The sequence below is a fragment of the Anas platyrhynchos genome, chromosome 7 (genome assembly GCF_047663525.1).
Source record: "Anas platyrhynchos isolate ZD024472 breed Pekin duck chromosome 7, IASCAAS_PekinDuck_T2T, whole genome shotgun sequence".
Classification (NCBI taxonomy): domain Eukaryota; kingdom Metazoa; phylum Chordata; class Aves; order Anseriformes; family Anatidae; genus Anas; species Anas platyrhynchos.
Genome location: NC_092593.1, coordinates 22625651 through 22646856, shown reverse-complemented (window position 1 = coordinate 22646856; position 21206 = coordinate 22625651). Strand labels below are relative to the sequence as shown.

At 47.8% G+C, this 21206-nt stretch overlaps 1 protein-coding gene across 4 annotated transcripts; it reads left to right on the top strand.

Annotated features, from left to right (window-relative positions):
• The first annotated feature begins 332 nt into the window (after positions 1-332).
• CHRNA1 (cholinergic receptor nicotinic alpha 1 subunit) lies at positions 333-20753 on the top strand. 4 transcript variants are annotated; one of them, XM_038182432.2, is made up of 10 exons: positions 333-477; positions 12783-12928; positions 13051-13095; positions 13516-13625; positions 13832-14027; positions 14462-14699; positions 15852-16075; positions 17199-17438; positions 19311-19471; positions 19862-20753. In XM_038182432.2, the coding sequence occupies exons 1-9, from the start codon at positions 468-470 to the stop codon at positions 19440-19442; spliced, it is 1341 nt and encodes a 446-aa protein (XP_038038360.1). In that variant the 5' UTR covers positions 333-467; the 3' UTR covers positions 19443-19471; positions 19862-20753. The 4 variants fall into 4 exon arrangements, with proteins under 4 accessions (XP_038038360.1, XP_071897072.1, XP_038038358.1 ...); XM_072040971.1 differs by lacking the exon at positions 333-477 and adding an exon at positions 11075-11232 and having other exon boundaries at positions 16011-16075; XM_038182430.2 differs by lacking the exon at positions 333-477 and adding an exon at positions 11075-11232.
• The last annotated feature ends 453 nt before the right edge of the window (positions 20754-21206 follow it).

Genomic DNA, 21206 nt, shown 5'->3' with positions numbered 1-21206 from the left:
CAGAGTACTTGCTTTGCACTGAAGTCGGGGTGAGGATGAAACAGCAGCTTTGAGGAAAGTGGAAGTCAAAAGTGGAAGCCCAAGTCCCAGCTTGAAGGGTTGGCAATAATTGAAGAGAAAAAGGAGAAAGGAGTAAGTGAATTTTGGGCACTTAAGCAGGGCCCTGTGGGGAAGAAAGATACCATAAGGTACTAGGGATAGGGGAGGTGCTTTGGTTGGGCACCTCTCCCAACACCTGCTCCAGAGGAGAGCAACCAGGTGAGGCTGCTTGGAGGTTTTACCCATTCCCTCCCCTCAGGCACCAGGAGGAGAAGGAATCATTCTGCAGTTGCAACCAGCTGGTCTCCCTTCCTGTGAGCAATAAGTAGCGTCTCTGCACCACAGCCTTTCTGCCAGGAAGGGGAGGAGCAGCCCTCCTGGAAAAGTGAGGAGCAAAGGCTTCCAGAAGGAAGAGGGCGAAGCTGGGGATGCCCACGGGTAAGTGCATGGCGAGCGTTGGTCTGGGCTGGGTGGCTGCTGTGGGGCTGATGGAAGGGACAGAGCAGGGAGAGGCTTTCAGCGGATGGAAGGCATCATCCCCCCACTTTTTTTTTTTCCCCTCCCACTGTCCCCACAATGTGGGAGGTTTTCCCTCACCCCTGTGTTGCCTGATGGCCCTAAGTGTCCCCCATTCACTGCTGCTTCAGCTAAAAAAAAATTACTCGCTTTTACTTAATTGTCATTTCATGTTAAGTGTCTAGTTAGAGCCCCCATTTCAGTCTTGTTATCATTTTAGTTACTATCCTAAGGAAATTGTCTTTCCTGAGTGATAACCACTCAAGCAGGTAGTACACAAATAAGTGTTGTCTTTGTAGTAGGCTTAGTACTTCTTTTTGCCAACCAAGAAAGCATTTTGCACGTGCATATAGGCAATCACGTTAGGTTATACTTATTCAACTTTTTACGGAAATACAGAAGCTAGTACTCCTGGTACTCATACTACTTAAATGAAGATAAAATAACCTAGGTCTGCTGGTAGCAAAGGTCATCATTGACTCTATTTGTTCCTTAAATGAATTGACTTCCACAATGAATAAACATTATCTGTAGTTTGTGAGTTGACCTTAGGGTTTCCAGTGCTGCAGGACCTGTATCTGATGGCATGGTGGGGGTGCTGGACACCAAAAAGGGCACAGGGGGAAGCAGGAGGGGGGGACATGAGGAAAAAATCCTTCCTTGGACTTCTAATGAAGAAATGAGAAGCATTGGAAACAAGTACAAGAGGGTGGTAGTGGTAAAGGGACTTGAGTGGGATCTGAAGGAAAGCAGATCTTTCACTGAGGACAAAGGAAGATAAAATTATTAAAAATGATTGAGGCAGGGAATGACTTAGTCTTATGAAAAATAAGCATTGGAACTGTTGGGGAAAAATATTTAGGGCTATGAATGGGGCATAACTGTGAGTCTCAGGGTGAGAAAGGAAACCTTTCGGTGGTAGCGGGTCAACACTTCTAGCAGAGGAGAAAACTTGGAGGTCCCCACACATCCGGTGTCTGAGGGTGCTGAGTTGTGTGGGGTTGCTGCTCACCTGGATGAATGTACACTGCTGGGACCGGCCATGCCCTGCACCAGGGGGATGGGGAAGCAAGCTGCCTCTGGCACCCAGATGGGAACTTCTGCTTGTCCCAGATTAACTGGCAGGATAGAAAATGTATCATAAGCAGTTTTGTACTATACCAAAGTTTTCCTGCCCCAACGACTAAGTAGGAAGTAAAGGCTCCTAGAAGGCAGCTATGATGTGCTCGCCCTGTTCTCAACCTTGTTTTTGCCTGCTGATGAAAGTTCTGCAATGTTTGGAGGAGAAAAAAGGAGAAAAAAATAAAAATTGGTGAACCTAGCAATCATGGATTTCTTCTTTTGTCATGCAAAATTACTGCTTAGCAACTGCACACCAGACTTAGAAAGCTTATGTAATGCAAGAGAAGAGGGGTTAGGAAGTGTGTTGTGGATTAAAATGATTGCTGAGCAAGTCATGTAAGGAAGGAGCTCGCTGTGCCTTGGGTGCACACTAACAGCAGCACAAGTGAACAGCCAAGATGTGCTAGAGAGCACGCTGTGGAAAGCTGGGGCTCGCTGCGGTGCCTGGGTCAGTGCACAGGGCTGGCCGTGCCAGTGTGCACCCCAGTCAGCCTCGAGCCTGGGTGTTGGGCTCCCTGGTGCCGCCAGCCAGGCCACAGTCTGCCTCTGACTGGCTCTACAGAGCCCCTGCGTGGGCTGAGGGCTTCCCTGTGCTGGCCTGATCTGCTCCCTGCACGGGCTGCTTCTTGGTGCCACCTTCTGTACATCAGTTTGGACAGCACGAGTCGTGAGCTGCTCTAATTTCTATTCCTGGCCTTGTGGCCAGAGTGCTATTTGTTCTTGTTTGATCTCTCCGAAGAGCGATGTCAATGAGCTGCCTGAGGAATTTGTTTAAGACCTCTTAGTTGGGCATCCTTTCCTGCCCCTCACGTAAGTGTTTTGTCTCAAGGACATGCATAGCTCCTCACATTACTCAGGTCTTTATCACTACCCTGCCTCAGTGGATTGCAGCAAATGATTCTCGGGCCTCTGGGACACTTTGATTAATGTATTTCCTGAGGCAATTAGGCATTGTTTTGAAAAATACGTTTGGCAGCCAACCAGGATTCATTTTCAAGAGCTATATTGCCTGCAGTTTGTTGTTCTTGCTATGAATTTTAGAATTTGAAATTTGAGCTGCTTCTCTGCTTCTTTTTCCACGCTGCATCAGTAATGCAAATAGGACAGTCCAAATTATCAAAATTACCTTCTTTTTTTTTTTATTATTATTGTTATTCTTATGGCGGTGTATTGTAGCTCTCACTGGGAAGATCACTCACTAAGCCCAGAAGAATTTAGCACGAAACTGTTCTGCTGTGACATCTACCCCCAAGACTTCTATTACTGAGCAACTTCATCAGCGAGCCTCGGCCTAGCTGAACTGCTACTGCTTGCTGGGCTCTGGTCAGAGAAGCCACCTTTGTTTCTTTGTCTGCTTCTATTTACGTGAAGAGATACAATAAGAACCAGGACAGATGCTGTCTTCTCTTGGACTCTCTGCACCATGGCCTGAGTAATAATCAGTGACTTTTTTCCTTTTTCCCCCTCATTACGCTGGCATGTGAGTGTGCTGAAAGCAGCCAGAAGAATGAGGCCCTCAGCGCTGTCATGGCCTACTGGAGCAGCTGCTGCCGGTGCCACATCCTTCCCAGTGTCCGTCACCGAGTGTCGCTCACCTGTGTGTGGAGAGGGTGCAGGAAGAGGAGGAAGTAGAGAGAGACCACCAAGTCTTTGCATAAAGTGCCTTGGATGCAGCCATTGTCTCCTAGGTAGACAAACTTCCCAGTTAGGCTAATCTGAAAAATAGACATTATTCAGACTGGTAAAACCTCTTTGTTTCAATGCCAGTTTCTCTTGTGCTGCTTTAGCTCCTGCACTGTTTATGTTACACTTCCATTGCTCCCTGTGCTGTTTTGTGTGTACTATTTCCCCAACTGTCTTGAATGTGAGGTTTTGAACTTCTGTCAAATCCCAAATACTAGCAAGCAGGGAAATCGGGAATTTGGCTTCACGTGCACTCCCAAACACAGAGTCAGCATGGACTTCACAGAGTGGAAGCGACCTCCTGGCCCCTGCTTCACACATGAGGCTGCCAGGCCGTGCAGCCACCGCTCACTGCAGCCTGTATTCCAGCACGGTGGTGTTATTTTTTTAATCCTTTGGCTATCTGTTTGAAAGCATTTCTTCAGTAGAGGGTATTTTTTCTCCTCTTCAGTTATAAACACAACCTGTAAGCTCACTGTTGGCCAATGCAGAGGACAAATGTGGCAAAGAGCTTGCAGCCTGCAAGGGGGCAAAATAAACCTGGAGCGTGGCAGGTGAGAGCTGCACAACAGGAACCACAGAAGCCAGTATTTTCCATTCATTACCAGCAAAAAGCTGTGCGAGTACTGGCAAAGATCCCAAGGTAAGCAATAAAAGTGTGTATTTTGGCACAGAGTCAGTGGCTGTCGAAGTACACCCCACAAAGGCAGGCCTGCCATGGGAAGGAGCAGGGCTTAGCCCCTGGGAGCCGAACCTCCTGCCCCAAATGCTGCCATGAAGGGGGTGCTGCCTTCACCCGTAGCCGTAGGTGAGATGGATACTTTGCAGATATCCCTCCTACGTGCTTTCTGGGACCAGCAAGGGCTTGGGGAGGGAGAGCCTGGTGCGAGAAGGGAGAGTGCTCTGCCAGGTAGTTTCAGAACTCAAAATAAAATAGACTCGCTTTGCATGGTGTTTACTCAGCTAACACTGGCCATGAAAGACTTGCTAGCACAAAACAAGGTGCCTTGGGGCTCCCACAGGTTCATGGAGGTGTTTTGCAAGGTCATAAATTTTATCCTGTTGTGCTTTCCCCAGGAGTGATGGGGATGGCTCTGGCTGTGGTGTGCGAGCACTTTGTGGCATGCAGACCTCCAGGGCAACTCTGTGCTCCAAGATGGAGCTGGCCGTGTGGGGTACGTGCTGTGGGGTGCTCCGGTAGCCAGCTGCTTCTGTGCTTGGTAGGGATGGCACTGGTAGGGATGGTTGTGGCCAGTGCTGTCCTTGTGGGCCTGCACTCAGAAGAGCGTGTGTCAGTGATGAGCTGGGATGATGTGACTTTCTGGTGGACTGGGTAAAAGAAGGAGCTAAGCAGTGAAACGTGCTTCCCACACTGCCAGTTCTCCTTTCCACTGGCTGCTCAGGGGAGCTCCCCAAAAATGTCTCTAGGAAAACTCTGAAATACAGCATACAGGCCGAAATGTGTCAGGTCCCACAGGAGCTGAACAAGCAGCTTGCTTTTGTGTAGTGCTGTAAGTGAATGGTCTGCACTGCAGTTACTCTGACAGAGAATCAATCCTTATTTTAAAACAGATGTGTATTTAAACATGTAAATGTGAGGATCCAGAGAGCTCCTTCAGGCCAAATGCTGCCTTTCTTGTGAAAGCTTCTGTATGCAGTGGCATGCAGGTGATAGATGCATTTCCAGAAGTCATGCAGTGCCAAGCTCTGCTCTCAACACTTGTAGTAACTCAGCTTTGTATTATAAAAGCAAATTTGCATCAGATATGTACCCAAAACATAATATAATGATACAAGGCCATATCCTGAGGCAGATGCATCTCAGAGAGCCCTTGGGTGCCCAACGCTTGATTAACCCTTGCCTAGGTGACGGCCTAGTCAGCACGTGACAGGGCTGGCAGTGCCCACTGGGCCCCCAGGTCAGCCCTGGGACACTCTCTGGCCAATTTTACTTTCATCTGTCACTTCTGTGCCTTGCAGGGTTTTCTATGTCTGCAGAGAGAGAACTTGTGCTTGGTGGCTATGGGTGAAGCTCAGAACAAGCCCCAGGGATGGCTTTGGGGGTAATGAGCTTGGCTTGGCACCAGTTTGTCACAGTGATCTGAATGTGTCTAAATAGAGTGAAGCCTGGGTGTGTTTTCTGCCTCACTGGCCTGGCCTGTACAGCTGCATGATGTTTGTCTGGGCACTGGAGGAACAGAGCTTCTGGGCAGAGGAGTGAGGGACTTCCTGCTTCAGTCATAGAGTAACAGTTCAGATCTGATTGCTGTTTTGCTCTGTATTTATCTCCCTAGAACAAGTCTCTTGCATGGGAGCTTTCTGCAGTAACAGGCAGTAGTGGTGGTTTGTGTCAGGCCGAGTGCATTTTGCAGAGATGTAGGAGGCTTCCAGAGGGAGGTTTGCCCTTCTGGGGAGGGGCAGGGACTTTAATCATTTTCATACAGGTGTCGCCCAACCCCATCCAAGCATAACTGAGATTCCCCTAAGCACACCAGCAGTGTCTGAGGAGCTCTGCAGTGCAGGAAGGTTGTTGTGAGGGAACGTGTCAGCCCTTTGCTGTCCTCACAGCACTCTTTCCAGAAGCATGCTTCTTTCTGATGAGGTAAATGTGCACTGTGTCTGTGCTACAACATGCCAGCTCTGTAACCACAGAGGTTACAACCATGCTGTTGACCCGAGTACTTGGTATCTTAATTCTTTGGGCTTGGGCAGTAGAAAACAAAAGAAATGCTGAAAACAAATTGCCACGAACATCACTGGGAATAAAATACATCTGCAGGATGGCTCATTATGGAAAGCTGCAACTTTATATTTTTAAAATTGTAGATTAAATCCTACATACCAATTCAAGATGATGTCTACAAATGCTTAGCATGTTCTTATGTGCACTGGGCTAAGCAGGAGAAGTACGGTCTGTTAGGATCTCTGGATTTGCTAATTCCTTGAATGCGCTGAAAATATCTATTCCTTTTGTGCTCTGCCAAGAGATGGCTCCCAACAGCGGCCTCTGAAATGCGGTGCTGTGCCCACCACCCCTTGTTGCTCACCTGTTGTGACCTGGTGGTGACTGTGAGCAGTGGCTGGCTGTGGGAGGTGGCTCCCAGCGGGATGCGTGCCCTGCTGCGTGTAGCTGGAGGGGTAACCAGCACGTGGCCAGTCCACATGGTGACCAGACAGCTGCCTTCTCCTATCCAGCATGGCCATGAGCTGCTGTCACCAGCAATGCTGCTCTTCTGATGTCAAACTATATTATAATCTGCATCTACTGCATTTGCAAGCTTAAAATTATATATATATATTATTTATTATATTATTGCCACTTCTGAAGCGATCAGCTCCGGGGCAGACACGTTCTGCAGCAGAGCGGGGGATCAGACAGGCAGGGCTAATTTTTCCGGCACCGAGCCCACTCGAGGGAGCCGCCAGGACCCGGCAGCCCTTGTAAGGGAGGTGAACGAGGTGAGAAGGAGGTGTAGGTGGAGCCAGCAGCGCCCCCTCCCCGGCTGTTCAAAAGCTGCCCCTAGGGAGCGTGAGTGAGCAGGAGCGCAGTGACCAGGACTGGCAAACAGGGCGTGGCACGGCAGTTAGGGTGTGGCAGGGCGTGGCTCGGTAGTTAGGGCGTGGTGTGGCAGTTAGGGCGTGGCAGGGCAGTTAGGGCGTGGCAGGGCGTGGCACGGTAGTTAGGGCGTGGTGCAGCAGTTAGGGCGAGCAGGGAGGGCAGAGTGCTCCCCCCCGCCCATACGAACACCTCCTCTAACGGCGGTCTAGCGCTAGCTCAGCTGCAATGGTGTACACCAGGCACAGCGCTCTCCAGGAAGTCTGTACACACCCAGACCGACTGCCTGCTCAAAACTGCGGCAGTTCAGGTCTCCGGGTGCAGGGAGTGCCTGAGCCTGTTGCTACCACCCGTGGGGGGCAGAGAGACTGCGTGCGTGAGGTGCGAGCAGGTGGACGACCTGGTCCGCCTTGTGGCAGAACTCAAGGAGGAGGTCGAGAGGTTGAGGGATATCAGGGAGTGTGAGTAGGCGATAGACTAGTGGAGCAACTCCCTGCGCGGTCTGAAGGACTGGCACCGAGGTGAGACATCCCAAATGGGAGTGGACCTGTTGCTGTCAGGCAGAGGCAGGAGACCTAGGAGTTGAGGAGGAATGGAGACAGGTCCCTGCTCGACATCGCAGGTGATGCCCCCCCTACCGGCTCCACCTTCCCAGGTGCCCTTACACAACAGGTTTGAGGCCCTGGAGCTTGAGAGACTGGTAGATGAGGAAGAGGTAGAAAGTCTACCCAGGAGGATGCCTAGGGCGAGGAAGTCAACTCCACGCCTCAGGACTGCCTCCACCAGGACAGAAAGAAGGGTGATTGTTGTGGGCGACTCCCTTCTCAGGGGAACAGAGGGACCTATTTGTCAGCCTGACCCTACCCGTAGGGAAGTCTGCTGCCTCCCTGGGGCCAGGGTCAGGGACATTGCCAGAAAGCTTCCCAACCTGGTTCACCCCTCTGACTATTATCCTCTTTTAATAGTCCAGGCTGGCAGTGATGACATTGAAGAGAGAAGCCTGAAGACCATCAAACGGGACATTAGGGGACTGGGACGGTTAGTGGATGGAGCGGGAGTACAGGTGGTACCTTAAAGGAGGCTGTAGCGAGGTGGGGGTTGCTCTGTTCTCCCACGTGCCTGGTGATAGGACGAGGGGGAATGGGCTAAGTTGCGCCAGGGGTGTTTTAGGTTGGATATTAGGAAGAACTTCTTTACTGAGAGGGTTGTGAGGCATTGGAGTGGGCTGCCCAGGGAAGTGGTGGAGTCACCATCCCTGGAGGTCTTTAAAAGACATTTAGATGTTGAACTTAGCGATATGGTTTAGTGGAGGACTTGTTAGTGTTAGGTCAGAGGTTGGACTCAATGAGCTTGAGGTCTCTTCCAACCTAGACAGTTCTGTGATTCTGTGAATACACACTGCTAATATTTTCAGCTGTTATGCCCTTACTCTCCCTGCTGTAACATCCACCAAGTGGAATTCGAAACAAGTCTATCGTGATGAGCAGCTGAGCTCACCACGTGGCAACACGCATACCCCTGAGGGATGGCTGAGGTGCAGGTGGCTTTACCCTCTGCAAAGGGGTAAATGAACAAAGGCACCACAAAATGGGGTGGGCAGCGTGGGGAACAGGGGTGTAAGTGCCCCGTTAGTGGCAGCATTGTTCAAGGTAATCTCTGCTCTCTTTGTTAGCTTCACTCCCGCTTCCCCTGCATGGCCCCTGCAGACATCAGAGCCCCCTGCACCTGCTCTTTCCCTCACTCTAGTCAGGAATTGCATTTGTGCTTGTAAATCATGACAAATATTTCAGTCAATATCTTGTGTTCCTCGCTGTCAGAAGCACTTGGCATTGTGCTCACTTGTAATGGGGCTGTGTGGTGTCACCCTGCCAAAAAGACTTATCTGCAGTGGTGCTTGTTCATAGCTGGCTTCCTTCAGGCTAGAGTGGGCAGCATCCCTTTGCAGAGCTTGTTCCTGATGTGCGAATTATAGAAGCAATATCCTGAATTTGGATAGCAGGGAGTTGTGTTTTTTGTGTTGTTTTTAACCTATGTAAGTGCAACCTGTTCTGCCCTAGCATTGTGCTTGCCTGGGATCTGGGGAGGTCTTCATAAACTGTGCCAGAAACCTTGGAGTTAAACATATGTGAAAAGGCTTTTCTCTGTGGGAATTATATATAAATAATCTGAAGATTGTAAATAAAGTACTGCAGTTTCTCCATCCTGCTTGTTGCAGACAGCCAGGCCTTTTTAAGGGACACGAGCCCGTGTCACCCAGCAGCTACCATTTGCTGGAGGCAGTGGTTTTGCTCTCCTGCATCTGCTCAGGAGCCTGCACTGTGTTGCACTCAGGGACTGCGTTATGGAGCCCGTGGGACCCAAGGGCGTTGTTGGCGTCACAGCCATGCCTGTGGCTGGCCGTGCAGCAGCTGCTGGCCCTGGGCAAGGCTGAGGAGCAGCCAGCCGCCCCTTTGAAATGAGAGCGCAGGGACAATGGGAGCTGCCGGCTGCAACACGAGCCCTGCCGAGCTATGTGGATGGAGGGATGTTGCTGGAGGATAAATGTAAACCTGGGGGCTGGGTGCCGGGTTAGCGGAGGAGAGTGGGCGAGGGGGTGTGATTTAAAAAGAAGTACAAATGCAAATAAAACAAGATAAAATTAAGGCATCCATCATGAAGCACTGAAGCAGCTGACAGGCAGCACAAAGGACGTCGGTAAGATATACAAAGTGCAGCTGGTGTCACCCAGAGGCGAAGCGAGGAAAGCTCTTTGTGGGGAATGTTTTCCAGAAAAGGGCATTCAGAGCGCTGCGTACAGGTGGCTGTGTTGGCCATCCAGACCAGCAGCCTGTCTCTGAACAGCAGGTGCCTAGGGAGAAGCGTTTTTTTGCATCCAGCAGCACTCCCCGGGATGCAGTGCCAGCCCCCTGTGCCTTGTGACGATGGGGCTTTTGTGACAGGAATCGCTTCTGTATTTAGTAGTGTGAAGCTAATTGATCTAGCTGTAGTTTTTGATCTTCTCCAGACCGTTTTACAAACCCTGCCCAAAGCCCTTTCTCCCTCTGGTTTCTCTTCTAGCTGGGGGGCCATACTCTTACCTATTTGTTCCTGGTACAGAAGTCATTCTCTACCTTGGATGTCTTTGCAGTTTTCTCCTGTGTCTTTTCCAAACCTCCCTTTGAAACTAGAGGACCAGAACTGCAAGCAGCACTCAGGACACCATGGATTTATAGCAACATGGTCTGGCCTTGTTGCTTCCTCTCCTTTCCTAGGAACCAAGAGGCTGGCTTTTCTCAGTCAGCTGAGCACTGAGCTGACCACAGAACTGACCACAGAACTGTCCGTCTTGTGGTTTTGATCCTATGTGACATCAGTGAGCTCAGAGGAAGTCGCTGTTGATTTTATACATATATACTTCTTTATATAATTCTTGAGAGATGGTCTTTGTCTTTACTTGCCCAAATATCCCATTGTAATTACCAAACACCTCACTCTTTGCCACTTTTCCAGGTGATTTATGGTGCTAATAAGCAGGCATCAGCATGCCCTGGAGGAATCCACTGGATCTGCCCTGCTATGGAAACCAATCCTATGGAGACTGGAGATATGGAAACATATCCCTACCATTTGCCTCTCCACAGTTCAGTAAGCCTTATCCATGGGAAGGTTTTCCCTTCTTTCTGCAGGTTATTTAGGTTAGCTGTCAGGGTAGGGACACTACCCAGTACCTTCTGAACATCCCAGTAGGTTCAAGGTGATGAATCTCTCTTGAATGTATTTTTTTCCTATCTTCAAAGATCCACCTGTGAAGCAAAAGGAACAGCAGCCCAGTTCCCAGAGTTCAGCCTGTATGCCAATGAGGGTACATCAGAAATAAGTGACCGAGCTGTTTTCCCTGGGAGAAATAAAATCCCTAATCTGGCAAGCCGCTCCAGTCAGAGGGTGGTGCCTGATCTCCAGTTTGGGAAGGTTCTGCAGTCTTGCTGTGATGCCCTGCTACATTACAGACAATCCTTTCTTATTTATTAAACACAAATCACAGTGCCACTTAGAAAATATGGCCTTCTGTAAACAGTAGAAGATACTTGACCGGTGAAACACATTGTGCTCCCATTCCCCAGCCGGAGCGGTGGCCCTCAGCTGTCATTCCCCAAAACAGGTGGTGTAAGGCAACACCTCAGTGGCTATATCGCTCCGGCCTCTTGGCAGGAGGCTGTCCAGCCCCCCCCGGGGAGATGTTAAAGGCACTGCGTGTGCTCCAGGCTCTGTGGGGCTGCAGCAGGAGGGAGCTCAGGTGATGGAGGTCCATCGTGTGCTCCTCCTGGTCTTCTCCGCAGGTAAACGAGCGTGGTTCAGTGATTGTCTTGGGCTTGGTCCTTTGGGAGGGTGTGGGAGCATGGCTTTGTGTGCGCATTGCTATAAAAGCGCGTGTTCTGGGAGCAGACTGCCCAGAGGGGGGGTTTATGACATGCCGTATCACTCAAATAAGAGCTTTGGCATGCTCTGATAGCAGCTAAAACATTTCTAATTTCAGCCCTCAGATAGTCTGAAGTGAAAAGTTTGTGTTTAGTTTTTTTCCTCTCTGTGTGTTTGCCATCTTTTTGCCATGCTCTTATTTATTCTAGTGCTAAATTTATTTCCAAATTAATGAGAGGGTCTAGCAAACATGGCTTGAAATGTCGAATTTCACCAGTTTCAGGACTACTGACAAGGATACAGAGTTGTTTTGCAGATGGGTATGTTGTACCAGGATAATTCTCTGTAAATCATCCTTTGAAAAAATAAGGATTTTGTGATCCTAAACCTTTTTCACCAAAATCAGGAAGTATTCCAAATTCCTACCAAGCCCCCCAGAAGCTACTAGTGTGAAGGATTTTAGTTGGGTTAATAAAGCATGGCAAAATGCTTAACCTAGCTGTGACACTCGATGATCACAGCGTAGGAAGTGAAAGCAGCCGTCGGGAAGCGAGCAGTGCCCGGCTGCGCAGGCCACGCATAGGGTTTTTGCAATGACACTCGGGTATTTTAATAAGGTATGGTGACAGGACAAGGCTGAGACAGAATCCTTGGCATCTCAGCTCAGCTGCATGACAGGACCTGGTGAAAAGGCAGTTAGGAAATATGGGGAAATCCTGGCTTAGTCTGGAGTCAGCGGCAAAATCCTTGTTGAATTCAATGGCCCAGGATCCCAACTGAGAGGCAAAAAGAAAAGGGAGAGATCTTCCAAGTGTGCTTGTGGTGAGGCTCAGCTGTTCTCCACCGCCTCTTGCTGCTGTTAAGAGGAGTAGGTGGCTCGGCAGACAAGGGAGCATGGGACATAGAAATATAAGTACAATTTGTGAACTGCTTCCTTCTCTGCCCTCCTGGGTGTTGCCGGAGTGGCATCAGAAGGAGCTGGCTGTGTGTAGGCCTCGGGTGGACGAACCTGGACATTGCTTTCACCCAAATGACTGAGGTTGGTCCTGTTTAACACTACTATTACTGGCAGGACCATAGAATCGAAGGCAGACAGGGCAGCAACATAAGAAATCGCTGATGATGGGCATTTTCTGTGTTAAACTGCCCAGAAATACTGAGTGCTACCACAGCCGTGGGTTGGGAGAGCCTGCAGGGGATTGCTAATGCTCAGTCTTCCACAGTCACGGCCATTTGTTTTTGCTCATTTACGTGTTGGCAACTCTTTCTGCCTTCATCCTGATCTGACCTGCAGATCAGACAAGCAATTGTCCCTGCTGGTGGCATTTGCAGCACACAGGTGAACTGAGAGAGGAGCCACAGGGCAGGCTCAGCGCTGGCCAGCCACAGGGACCAGCTGCTGGTGGCATTTGCCCTGTGCCTGGCCCCTCAGCACGTCCCCATCCCACTGACACCTCCCTGCCCTTCGCAGCCGGGCTGGCCCTGTGCTACGAGCACGAGACGCGCCTCGTCGAGGACCTGTTCAGGGACTACAACAAGGTCGTGCGGCCTGTGGAGGACCACCGGGATGCTGTTGTCGTCACGGTTGGGCTGCAGCTCATCCAGCTTATTAATGTGGTATGGTGTGGGCATGCGTCAACACTGGTTGACAGGGTATTGCCAAATGGCATGGCTTCCCTTCTCCTCTAATCCTGGTGTGTGCTGCTGGTGTCCCCTTTTCTTTCTTTCTATTTTTTAAGGATGAAGTAAATCAGATCGTAACAACCAACGTCCGCCTGAAGCAGGTAACTAAATATTGCTAACTATTCTGTCCTGTTCAAATAAATATGCTAGACGCAGACAGGGATGAACTACTTTTGGGGGCAGCTTGGACCAATGGATCAGCTGGTGGAGTATTTCTTCATTCTGGGGCCTCAAGAACAAAAAGCTTCAGATGCTAGTGGCCTTAAGAAAATAATACTGCATCTTTATGTTCCTTCTCTGATAGCAATTCAGACAGTAAGCTCTGGGTATATTTATTTTGGATTAAGTGTCTTAAACCAATATTGAAGTTAATGTTTAAAAAAAAAAATGAATTAGTTAGGGGCACAGTAATATGTGTCGATGCTTTCATGCATAACCCGAAGCTAGGGAGGTGGGTGTTTCTAGGAAGTATTGAGCAGTGCTGGGAGAGGTTCTCCCTGGCTGAACTCCTCCCTCCGCAGCAATGGACAGATGTCAACCTGAAATGGAATCCAGAAGACTACGGTGGTGTGAAACAAATCCGCATCCCGTCAGATGACATCTGGCGCCCAGACCTTGTCCTTTACAACAAGTAAGCAACTTAGGAAGGGACATCCCTGTCCAGTGTCACCTTTATGGAAACTGAGACAGGAGAGTGTTTTTGCAGTGTCTGCTTTCTAATGCTGTCCCATAGCAATCCCATTCTGCTGCAGGGACTGGAGGCTGAGCACCAACTGCTTTACGCAGCTAGACTGCTCCCAGGCCAATGGGTAGCCGCTAACATCCTTCCTTTCACAGTGCAGATGGTGATTTTGCCATTGTTAAATACACCAAAGTCCTTCTGGAACACACGGGGAAGATCACCTGGACACCTCCTGCCATTTTTAAAAGTTACTGTGAAATTATAGTCACGCACTTCCCGTTTGACCAGCAGAACTGCAGCATGAAGCTGGGAACTTGGACATATGATGGTACGGTGGTGGTTATTAACCCGGTAAGCAACAGTTTGGTAACTGGGAAAAGCAATAAAGACCTGGGTACTTTCGTAGAGAAATCTCAGGTTTAGAATGGAAATAACTGACTGAAAAACAAGCATACACTACCTGTATAATACAGAAGCCCCATTTGTAGATTGATCACTAAAATTGTCCAGTTTGACTTATCAAATTCCAAGTGTGCTTATTTCCCATGTCCTCCCCAAATTTCCCTTCAGTGGATTGTCCCTGATTCTTTCTTTAAAACATTCAGTTGAACTCTGTGCAAAGGATGATGTTCTAAGGCAAAATCACATAAATTAAGAGTGGTTGCTTTGCTTACAAAGATGCATAAAGTGCCTGACTTATTAGAAATTCTGTTCCTGAGTGACTGCCAAGTTGGGTTTTGTTCAGAACATCTAATACTCTATTTCTATTATTTATTTTCTGTCAGGAGAGCGATCGTCCTGACCTGAGTAACTTCATGGAGAGTGGTGAGTGGGTGATGAAAGACTACCGGGGCTGGAAGCACTGGGTTTACTACGCTTGCTGCCCCGACACACCCTACCTGGACATCACATACCACTTCCTCATGCAGCGTCTGCCACTCTACTTCATCGTCAATGTCATCATTCCCTGCCTGCTTTTCTCATTTTTAACTGGGTTGGTTTTTTATCTGCCCACAGATTCAGGTATGTGAATTTATTCATTCTACTGCCATAGAAATTGCTCTTCTAACTAGTTTTGGAGAAATTCTGAGCATCTGAAGCCACCACCCAACCTAAGGGGTTGTGCTTGCTAAACAGATGTTTTAGCTCAAAATAACAAGTCTAAACGTTCTGCAAATAAAAAGTAAGCTCTGAAAGCTGAAACTATTAATAAGGACAAATTAGGCTGATTTCCCATGGAAAACACTGATTAACTGTCCAGTTAATTAACTTCTGCAAAACAATGATTTGGATAGCCGATTTTCTAATTCTGTCACTCAGGCTTTTAGTACGGTTGTACATCGCACAGCATGTGAGGAAGCGGGGGGCCTGAGGCCCCTCTGCACTGTGCTGGAGCAGCCACCTTGCCATCTGTGTGCACACGTTGGCTTGTTTGACACAGAGTAATTCTGGCCTCTTCTGGCCTGCTTTGTCTCTGCTGAGCAGCTCTGCTGAAGAAAGCTCTTTTTCCCTGCTACCATGTCTCATGCTTTGTTCGTTCTGCCTTGCCCAGCTTCTCATACCACTTGATTTCAGAGACCATCCTATGAAAGACTTCCAACACAAGTTCTTTGGGTGGACAACTTTACAGAAAGTTGAAGTGGATAGAAAAAAGCTGTGTGAATCATGATTTGTGGTTCAGTTCTGACATCCTAAGTACTGAAATGTCCCCCATAGCAGCTGACCTCTGGTGCCAGATGTGATTTTTTTTTTTTTTTGTCTGCTCACTCGCTCTCTGGCAGGCTCATGCTGTGCTGAGGCAGGTGGACCCCAGGAGGCTCTGGAGCAGGCATTAATCAGGTGCATGCATTTCATCATTCAAATCCCACAGCTCATAAAGTGCTCCTGGCAAGCAAACTTTCCATACCCACCACCTGTACCTCAGCCTAGTCATGTCTGGTGACTTCCATTGTACTGCTGGGCCTGGGGCTGTATGGGGCAGTCGGGTTTGGCCAGCAGCATTACCACTTTGGGTGCTGGGAGTGCAGATAGCGTTCCAGGTGCATGAAAATGCATGTGTGTGGGTAGCCATCATTCACATCTGAACTTCTCAAATTGACAGGCTCAGTTCTGAATTATATGAACAGCAGTGGTTTTTTATTATAATTAGTTTGGTTTTGTGTTTTGGCATGGCAGGTGAGAAAATGACTCTCAGCATCTCTGTCTTGCTGTCTCTGACTGTGTTCCTTCTGGTCATTGTGGAGTTGATTCCCTCCACCTCCAGCGCAGTGCCTCTGATAGGCAAATACATGCTGTTTACCATGGTGTTTGTCATCGCTTCAATCATCATTACAGTTATCGTCATCAACACCCACCACCGCTCCCCAAGCACCCACACCATGCCGCACTGGGTCAGAAAGGTGAGCTTGATGCTTTTGCAAGTTTTGTGGTTTCCACAGAGCATTGTGTGTGTGTTGTGTTGGATTTTTTTGGTTTGGTTTGGTTTTGGCGGATTTTCTCCTACAAGTCAGCATGAATCAGGGAAGTAGATGCGTAGTGTTAGATCTCTCCAGGCACAAGAGCCAGCGTTTCCTACTTAGTTGTGCGTAAAGGCAATGAGACTGCCAAGTTTCTCCTTTACGTAACAGAATTGCCCACTGGGTAAAGTCCTGAAGGGAATGGACGAGGCAAAGCATGGGCAGCTAGGGTACAGGGAGAAGAAAGCTGGCCAACTGGGCTCGAGGGACGTTACTAGTCTAATTTTCTATTTCTGCCTGCCCAGGGCCAGGCCCATCAGATCATGTGAACTGGGAGCACAAAGGTTGCCAGGGATAGCTGTGCTCTGCTTTCTGTTCTGCAAAAGACGGCTTAGCAAGAGCCAAGGTCTTCTCTGTACTTTTCCAGTAGTTGGGAAGGAAGATGTTTTCACACTGGCCTATATGGTGACCATGAGCTGTAGAAATAATTGGGTGTCCATTACTGCAAGCTCTTTGCCAGGCAGACAGCACCAAAGGGGACCCAGCCAGTTATTCTTATCTTTTATAAGCCTGCCTAGGTTCATATTAAGCCATGACATGAACAGGGGGTTGCTCTGCCGATTTCCTTTTAAGGCTACAGCTTACATCAGATTTGTTCTGCAGCACAAAAAATGCTGCAGAAGAGAGATTTCAAATGACAAACACTGCGTGTGCTTAAAACTGATCTGGAAGCAAGGCCCCCTTACACCAAAGGAAATTACTCGTGCCTATAAGGCTTGTAATAACAAACAGTTGGAATAGTCAGGCATAAGTAGCCAGGAGACCTTCTTCTGGCTACACAGCCATGAAAAATCACTTCCAGAAAGTGTGTGACGGGCCTGTGGATGACACAGATACAATATGAATGCAGCATGTGGTGTGACATACTCCAAAGCGGAATTTCTACTGAGCCCAGGACAGGAAGTTATCTGGGACCTGAGCAGCTCGCCTTTGTTTATTGTAGAGCTGCATCTGCAAAGCAGCCCCTCCGAACAGAAATGTTCCTCTTCTGCCTCTTTGTTTTCAGATCTTCATTGATACAATCCCAAACATCATGTTTTTCTCTACAATGAAACGACCATCCAGGGATAAACCAGACAAAAGGATTTTTGCAGAAGATATTGATATTTCTGAAATTTCTGGGAAGCCAGGTCCTATGCCTGTCAACTTCTACTCCCCACTTACCAAAAATCCAGATGTGAAAAATGCTATAGAGGGAATCAAATACATTGCAGAAACGATGAAATCGGACCAAGAATCCAGTAATGTAAGGCATTCTTTGTGCATGATTCATTGCTTACTTTCATACTCCTACATCTCATTTTTTGGCAAAATATCCATGATTCACAAAAAAAAAAAAAAAAAAAAAAAAAGAAGAAAAAAAAAACAACTCCAATCCCTGATTTGGCTTTATCAGGGGACAGTCTTCTGCCCTTGATTCACTCATTGAGGAGTGACAGATAATAGTCACAGATGGCAACCGAATCTCAGTTAAAACAAACAAAGAAAAGTAGCAGTGCTATGGTTTTCTTAATGTGGTATGTGAAGCTACAGAGCTGGAGTGTGAGTAGCAACACAGATTCCAGAAGTGTAAGCAATTCCAAGAACCATTCCTCCTGTCCCTGGCTTGGGCATCTTCCCCCTGTGGTAGGAAATCTTAAAAAGCCAGGAAGCAAGCCCAACTGCAGAATTCAGATGTAGTTTTGAGAAGCCAATGTGACTTCAAAGTGATGATTCCCATTTTGATAAGGTTTTTTGTTGATCCATGAATGCTACAAGTAGTCCCTGCAAGAGAAACACATCATGAGCTACTCTGATTACTGTCTTTTTCCACATTGCAAGCCAAAGGAAGGATAACTGCGTGTAGAGTCACATATGGCAGCGTTCCCCAGGAAAACCTAGCTCTGCCTCCTCCTAGCATGTTCAATGCAATTAACCCCCTCTTTCATTTCAGTTTTTGCAGCTCACACAGTTTTTGAACAGGTAACTCAGTACCAATCCCTCACCTTACTACATGATCAGCTGCTTCCTGCTGAGAAGTTCATGTCTAGTGGTGACAGCTAACCTGCAGATGGGGAGGGGCTTCTCGGGGACAATAATTTGGCCTCTCCTCCACTCGGGCAGAATTTACACCCCAGTGTTTGTTCCTGTGACCACATTCCAGGAGCGTGTGGGATGGCTCCGGTTGCAGTCTCGTGTTCCCAATGGCTCCTCGGCAGATAAATTGCTACCTTCAGCAGGGCTGGCGTGGTTTCGGTGCCTCTGGGCTCTGCTTCCTCCTGTACTTACAAGGAGGGTCTCCAGTTACTGGCAAGTGCTCCCTTCGGAAGTGGAGCCCAGCTGTTTGTGTCATCTAGGCACCACTTCCAGAGGGTTTCAAAAGTCAAATTCCAAAAATAAACTGCAGGCTGTGGCTCCTGGAGACTTGTCACATCATGGCGTTTACTTATGAACCACCTCGAAGCAGTATTGATAACAGAGTCCTCCTCTGGATGAGTTCCAGCAGCCCCTTCTACTTGTGGTGCACCAGAGGCAAAAGGAGAGCGTGCCTTAGGCCAGGGCACCTCGGTCATAGGGCAGAGTTTCAGGGTGGGAAGGCCAAGCCCCCAGTCCTGCTGTGCTCCCTGCCTTGCCCTCTGCTCTTTGCTGGTTTGTGCCATGATCTGTGACTGGGAAAAAGACTAAGGGAGCTGCATAGAAGGTTGTCCCAGGCCTTAGAGTGCATTGTAGGCATGGGAAGCAGGCTGGAGCTAAACTAATGAATAATTGCTTAGGCATCCCGTTAGAATGACAAGGCAATAGGAAAACAAAAGCCAGTTGGGTTGAACTAATTGTTTAGCTTCCTACTTTTTAAGTATTCTTTCAAAAGCAACTATTTGACTAAAAATTAGGCTTTCCAGCATTTTTAAAATGAAATTGTTCACCAAATTGTTTTAATAATTTAGTCTTGAAACTTGCATTTCTAGATAGCTTAGGCTTTCTGAACCACTGAGCTGCTTTTGCAAAGAAAATGAGTATTTTTTGCATACTAGTGGATCTTACTGAAGAGCCCTTCCATTGTTCAAGATTGTAAACTACAAAAATGCCCACAGCAGATATGGTTCTACAGATTTTAATATCTCCTTTCTTTCTTCCTCAGGCTGCGGAAGAATGGAAGTTTGTTGCAATGGTGATCGATCATCTTCTCCTTGGTATATTTATGCTAGTCTGTATTATTGGAACGTTAGCTGTATTTGCTGGTCGCCTGATTGAATTAAATCAGCAAGGATGAACATCAGATGGAAACTATTTGCTGCCCTGGTAAGCATCTGAAAGCATCTTAACCATCAAAACCTGGCCAGCCCCTGGAAGTTTCACAGGCAGGACTCAGTTCCCCTGGGAATGAGCAGGGATAATAAAATGTAAGGCTCCATACTTAGCACTTCTGAGCTACTGCTTGATGCCATTTCATTGCCAAAAAGACATACTTGCGCTACTGCTGGACCGAATGGCTGACAGCCAGGTTTTGGTCCATTTTACCATTTATTAGGAATGTTAAGGTATTAATAAGGCTGTCTGACTTTGTAAGCCACAGACACAATTCAAGTGACATCAATAGCAGTACTAAGCTTTAGCTGAGCAATAAATCTTTATCCAGCTTTAGCTTCCAAGTTGGTTTCAATATCTGCTCTGTGGTTTTTGTATTGGCAGTGTCACGAATGACTCTCCTTGTAACGTGGACTGTAACCAGCAGAAATGTCTTGAACTCCTTGGTTAAGCACTTGATTTTCACATACAAACCTGAAACAACTGTTGTGTGTGACTCTACCTGCAGAAACTCTTGGTCCAGCAAAGAGGAGGGAATGTTCCTTGTTGTGGGAAGGATCCGCAGCCAGTTGGCTTTTGCAGTTATTTATTTGCTATCCAGGCCTACGATAAAGGACTTGCAGAGGAGGATTTTTCACCCTCTTTTATCAGTGAGCCCTGCTCTGTGGCCACCCAAATAAGCTACAGACAGAGACCAAGCACACCTTGGTGCCTGCTCTCCATTTTGAGTGATGAATAATTGTGAGGGCAGCTTCAAATTATGAGAATGCTCAGTGTGACATCTTAAACACAACTCTCCATCCTCTGCTCTGCTTAAATATGTCACGAGCATCAAAGTCAGACACAGCATCATAAAGAATATTCCTATGGAAAGCTTGAATACTGGTTCTACTCCATGTGGCAAAATGATAGGACCTCCACCCTCAAATCGCCTGAATTAACCAAGCTTTCTTCAAATGTTGAGCAGCAGCTCACTCTAGTGACAAAACTGAGTAGTGCTACTTTCGTCCAAAGACCTTTGATATTGGAGTTGTTGTTTTTTTTTTTTCCAGTAAATATTCAACCCAGGCAACAAGCTTATGTTTGTTTCAATAACACAGTGTGGAAGTTCCAGCAGTGCTGTCTATTCTTCTAAAAAATAAATAAGCAGAGGTGGGGCAAAGAATACAAGTTACTCATCTTTCCGAGCTGGTTGCCCAAGCCAGTAAGACTGCTTTGCTAACATCTGTAAATAATTTGCTGTGAGTTTAATAAAATAACTTATGTTAAGGTTCTACAGGAATGTGTCGTGTTTGCAGAGGATGGGCATTTGAAACACACTATGGGGAAAATTGGGCTCTTGTGTAATAGCTCAGTTACTGCGGCGGGGCGGTTTGGGCAATGTTTTGGTGAGGTGCAGTGCTCGCCCTAAAGCCTAAAGCAAAGGGTTTGTTCAGGTCAGTCAATCACTTGTAATGCTCTGCTTGGCTCTTACGGTTTTGATGTTGGTAATCTTTGTCTCCCTGGGTGATCATCAACCCCGTAACTGGTGGCTGAAGATGTATGCTGGGCTAAGACTGCTGGCAGATGGAGGGCCTGCTGCAGCTTTGCCTATCTTCAGTAAGTTCTCAGCTCTTGGATGGAGCCAAGCAATTTCACAGCTTGCCAGGAGCTGAGCTGCCCTGTAATGGTGCCTGTGATGCTTAAACTGGGGGACTGTGACTGGCACTGAAGTGGCAGGACAATCCTC

Bases quoted from the DNA above. Each gene is read 5' to 3' on its own strand.
- CHRNA1 (XM_038182430.2), top strand. From the start codon at position 11,193: ATGGAGGTCCATCGTGTGCTCCTCCTGGTCTTCTCCGCAG. The intron at 14,028-14,461 runs GTAAGCAACAGT...ATTTTCTGTCAG, and splicing joins CGGTGGTGGTTATTAACCCG to GAGAGCGATCGTCCTGACCT. The intron at 16,076-17,198 runs GTGAGCTTGATG...CTTTGTTTTCAG, and splicing joins TGCCGCACTGGGTCAGAAAG to ATCTTCATTGATACAATCCC.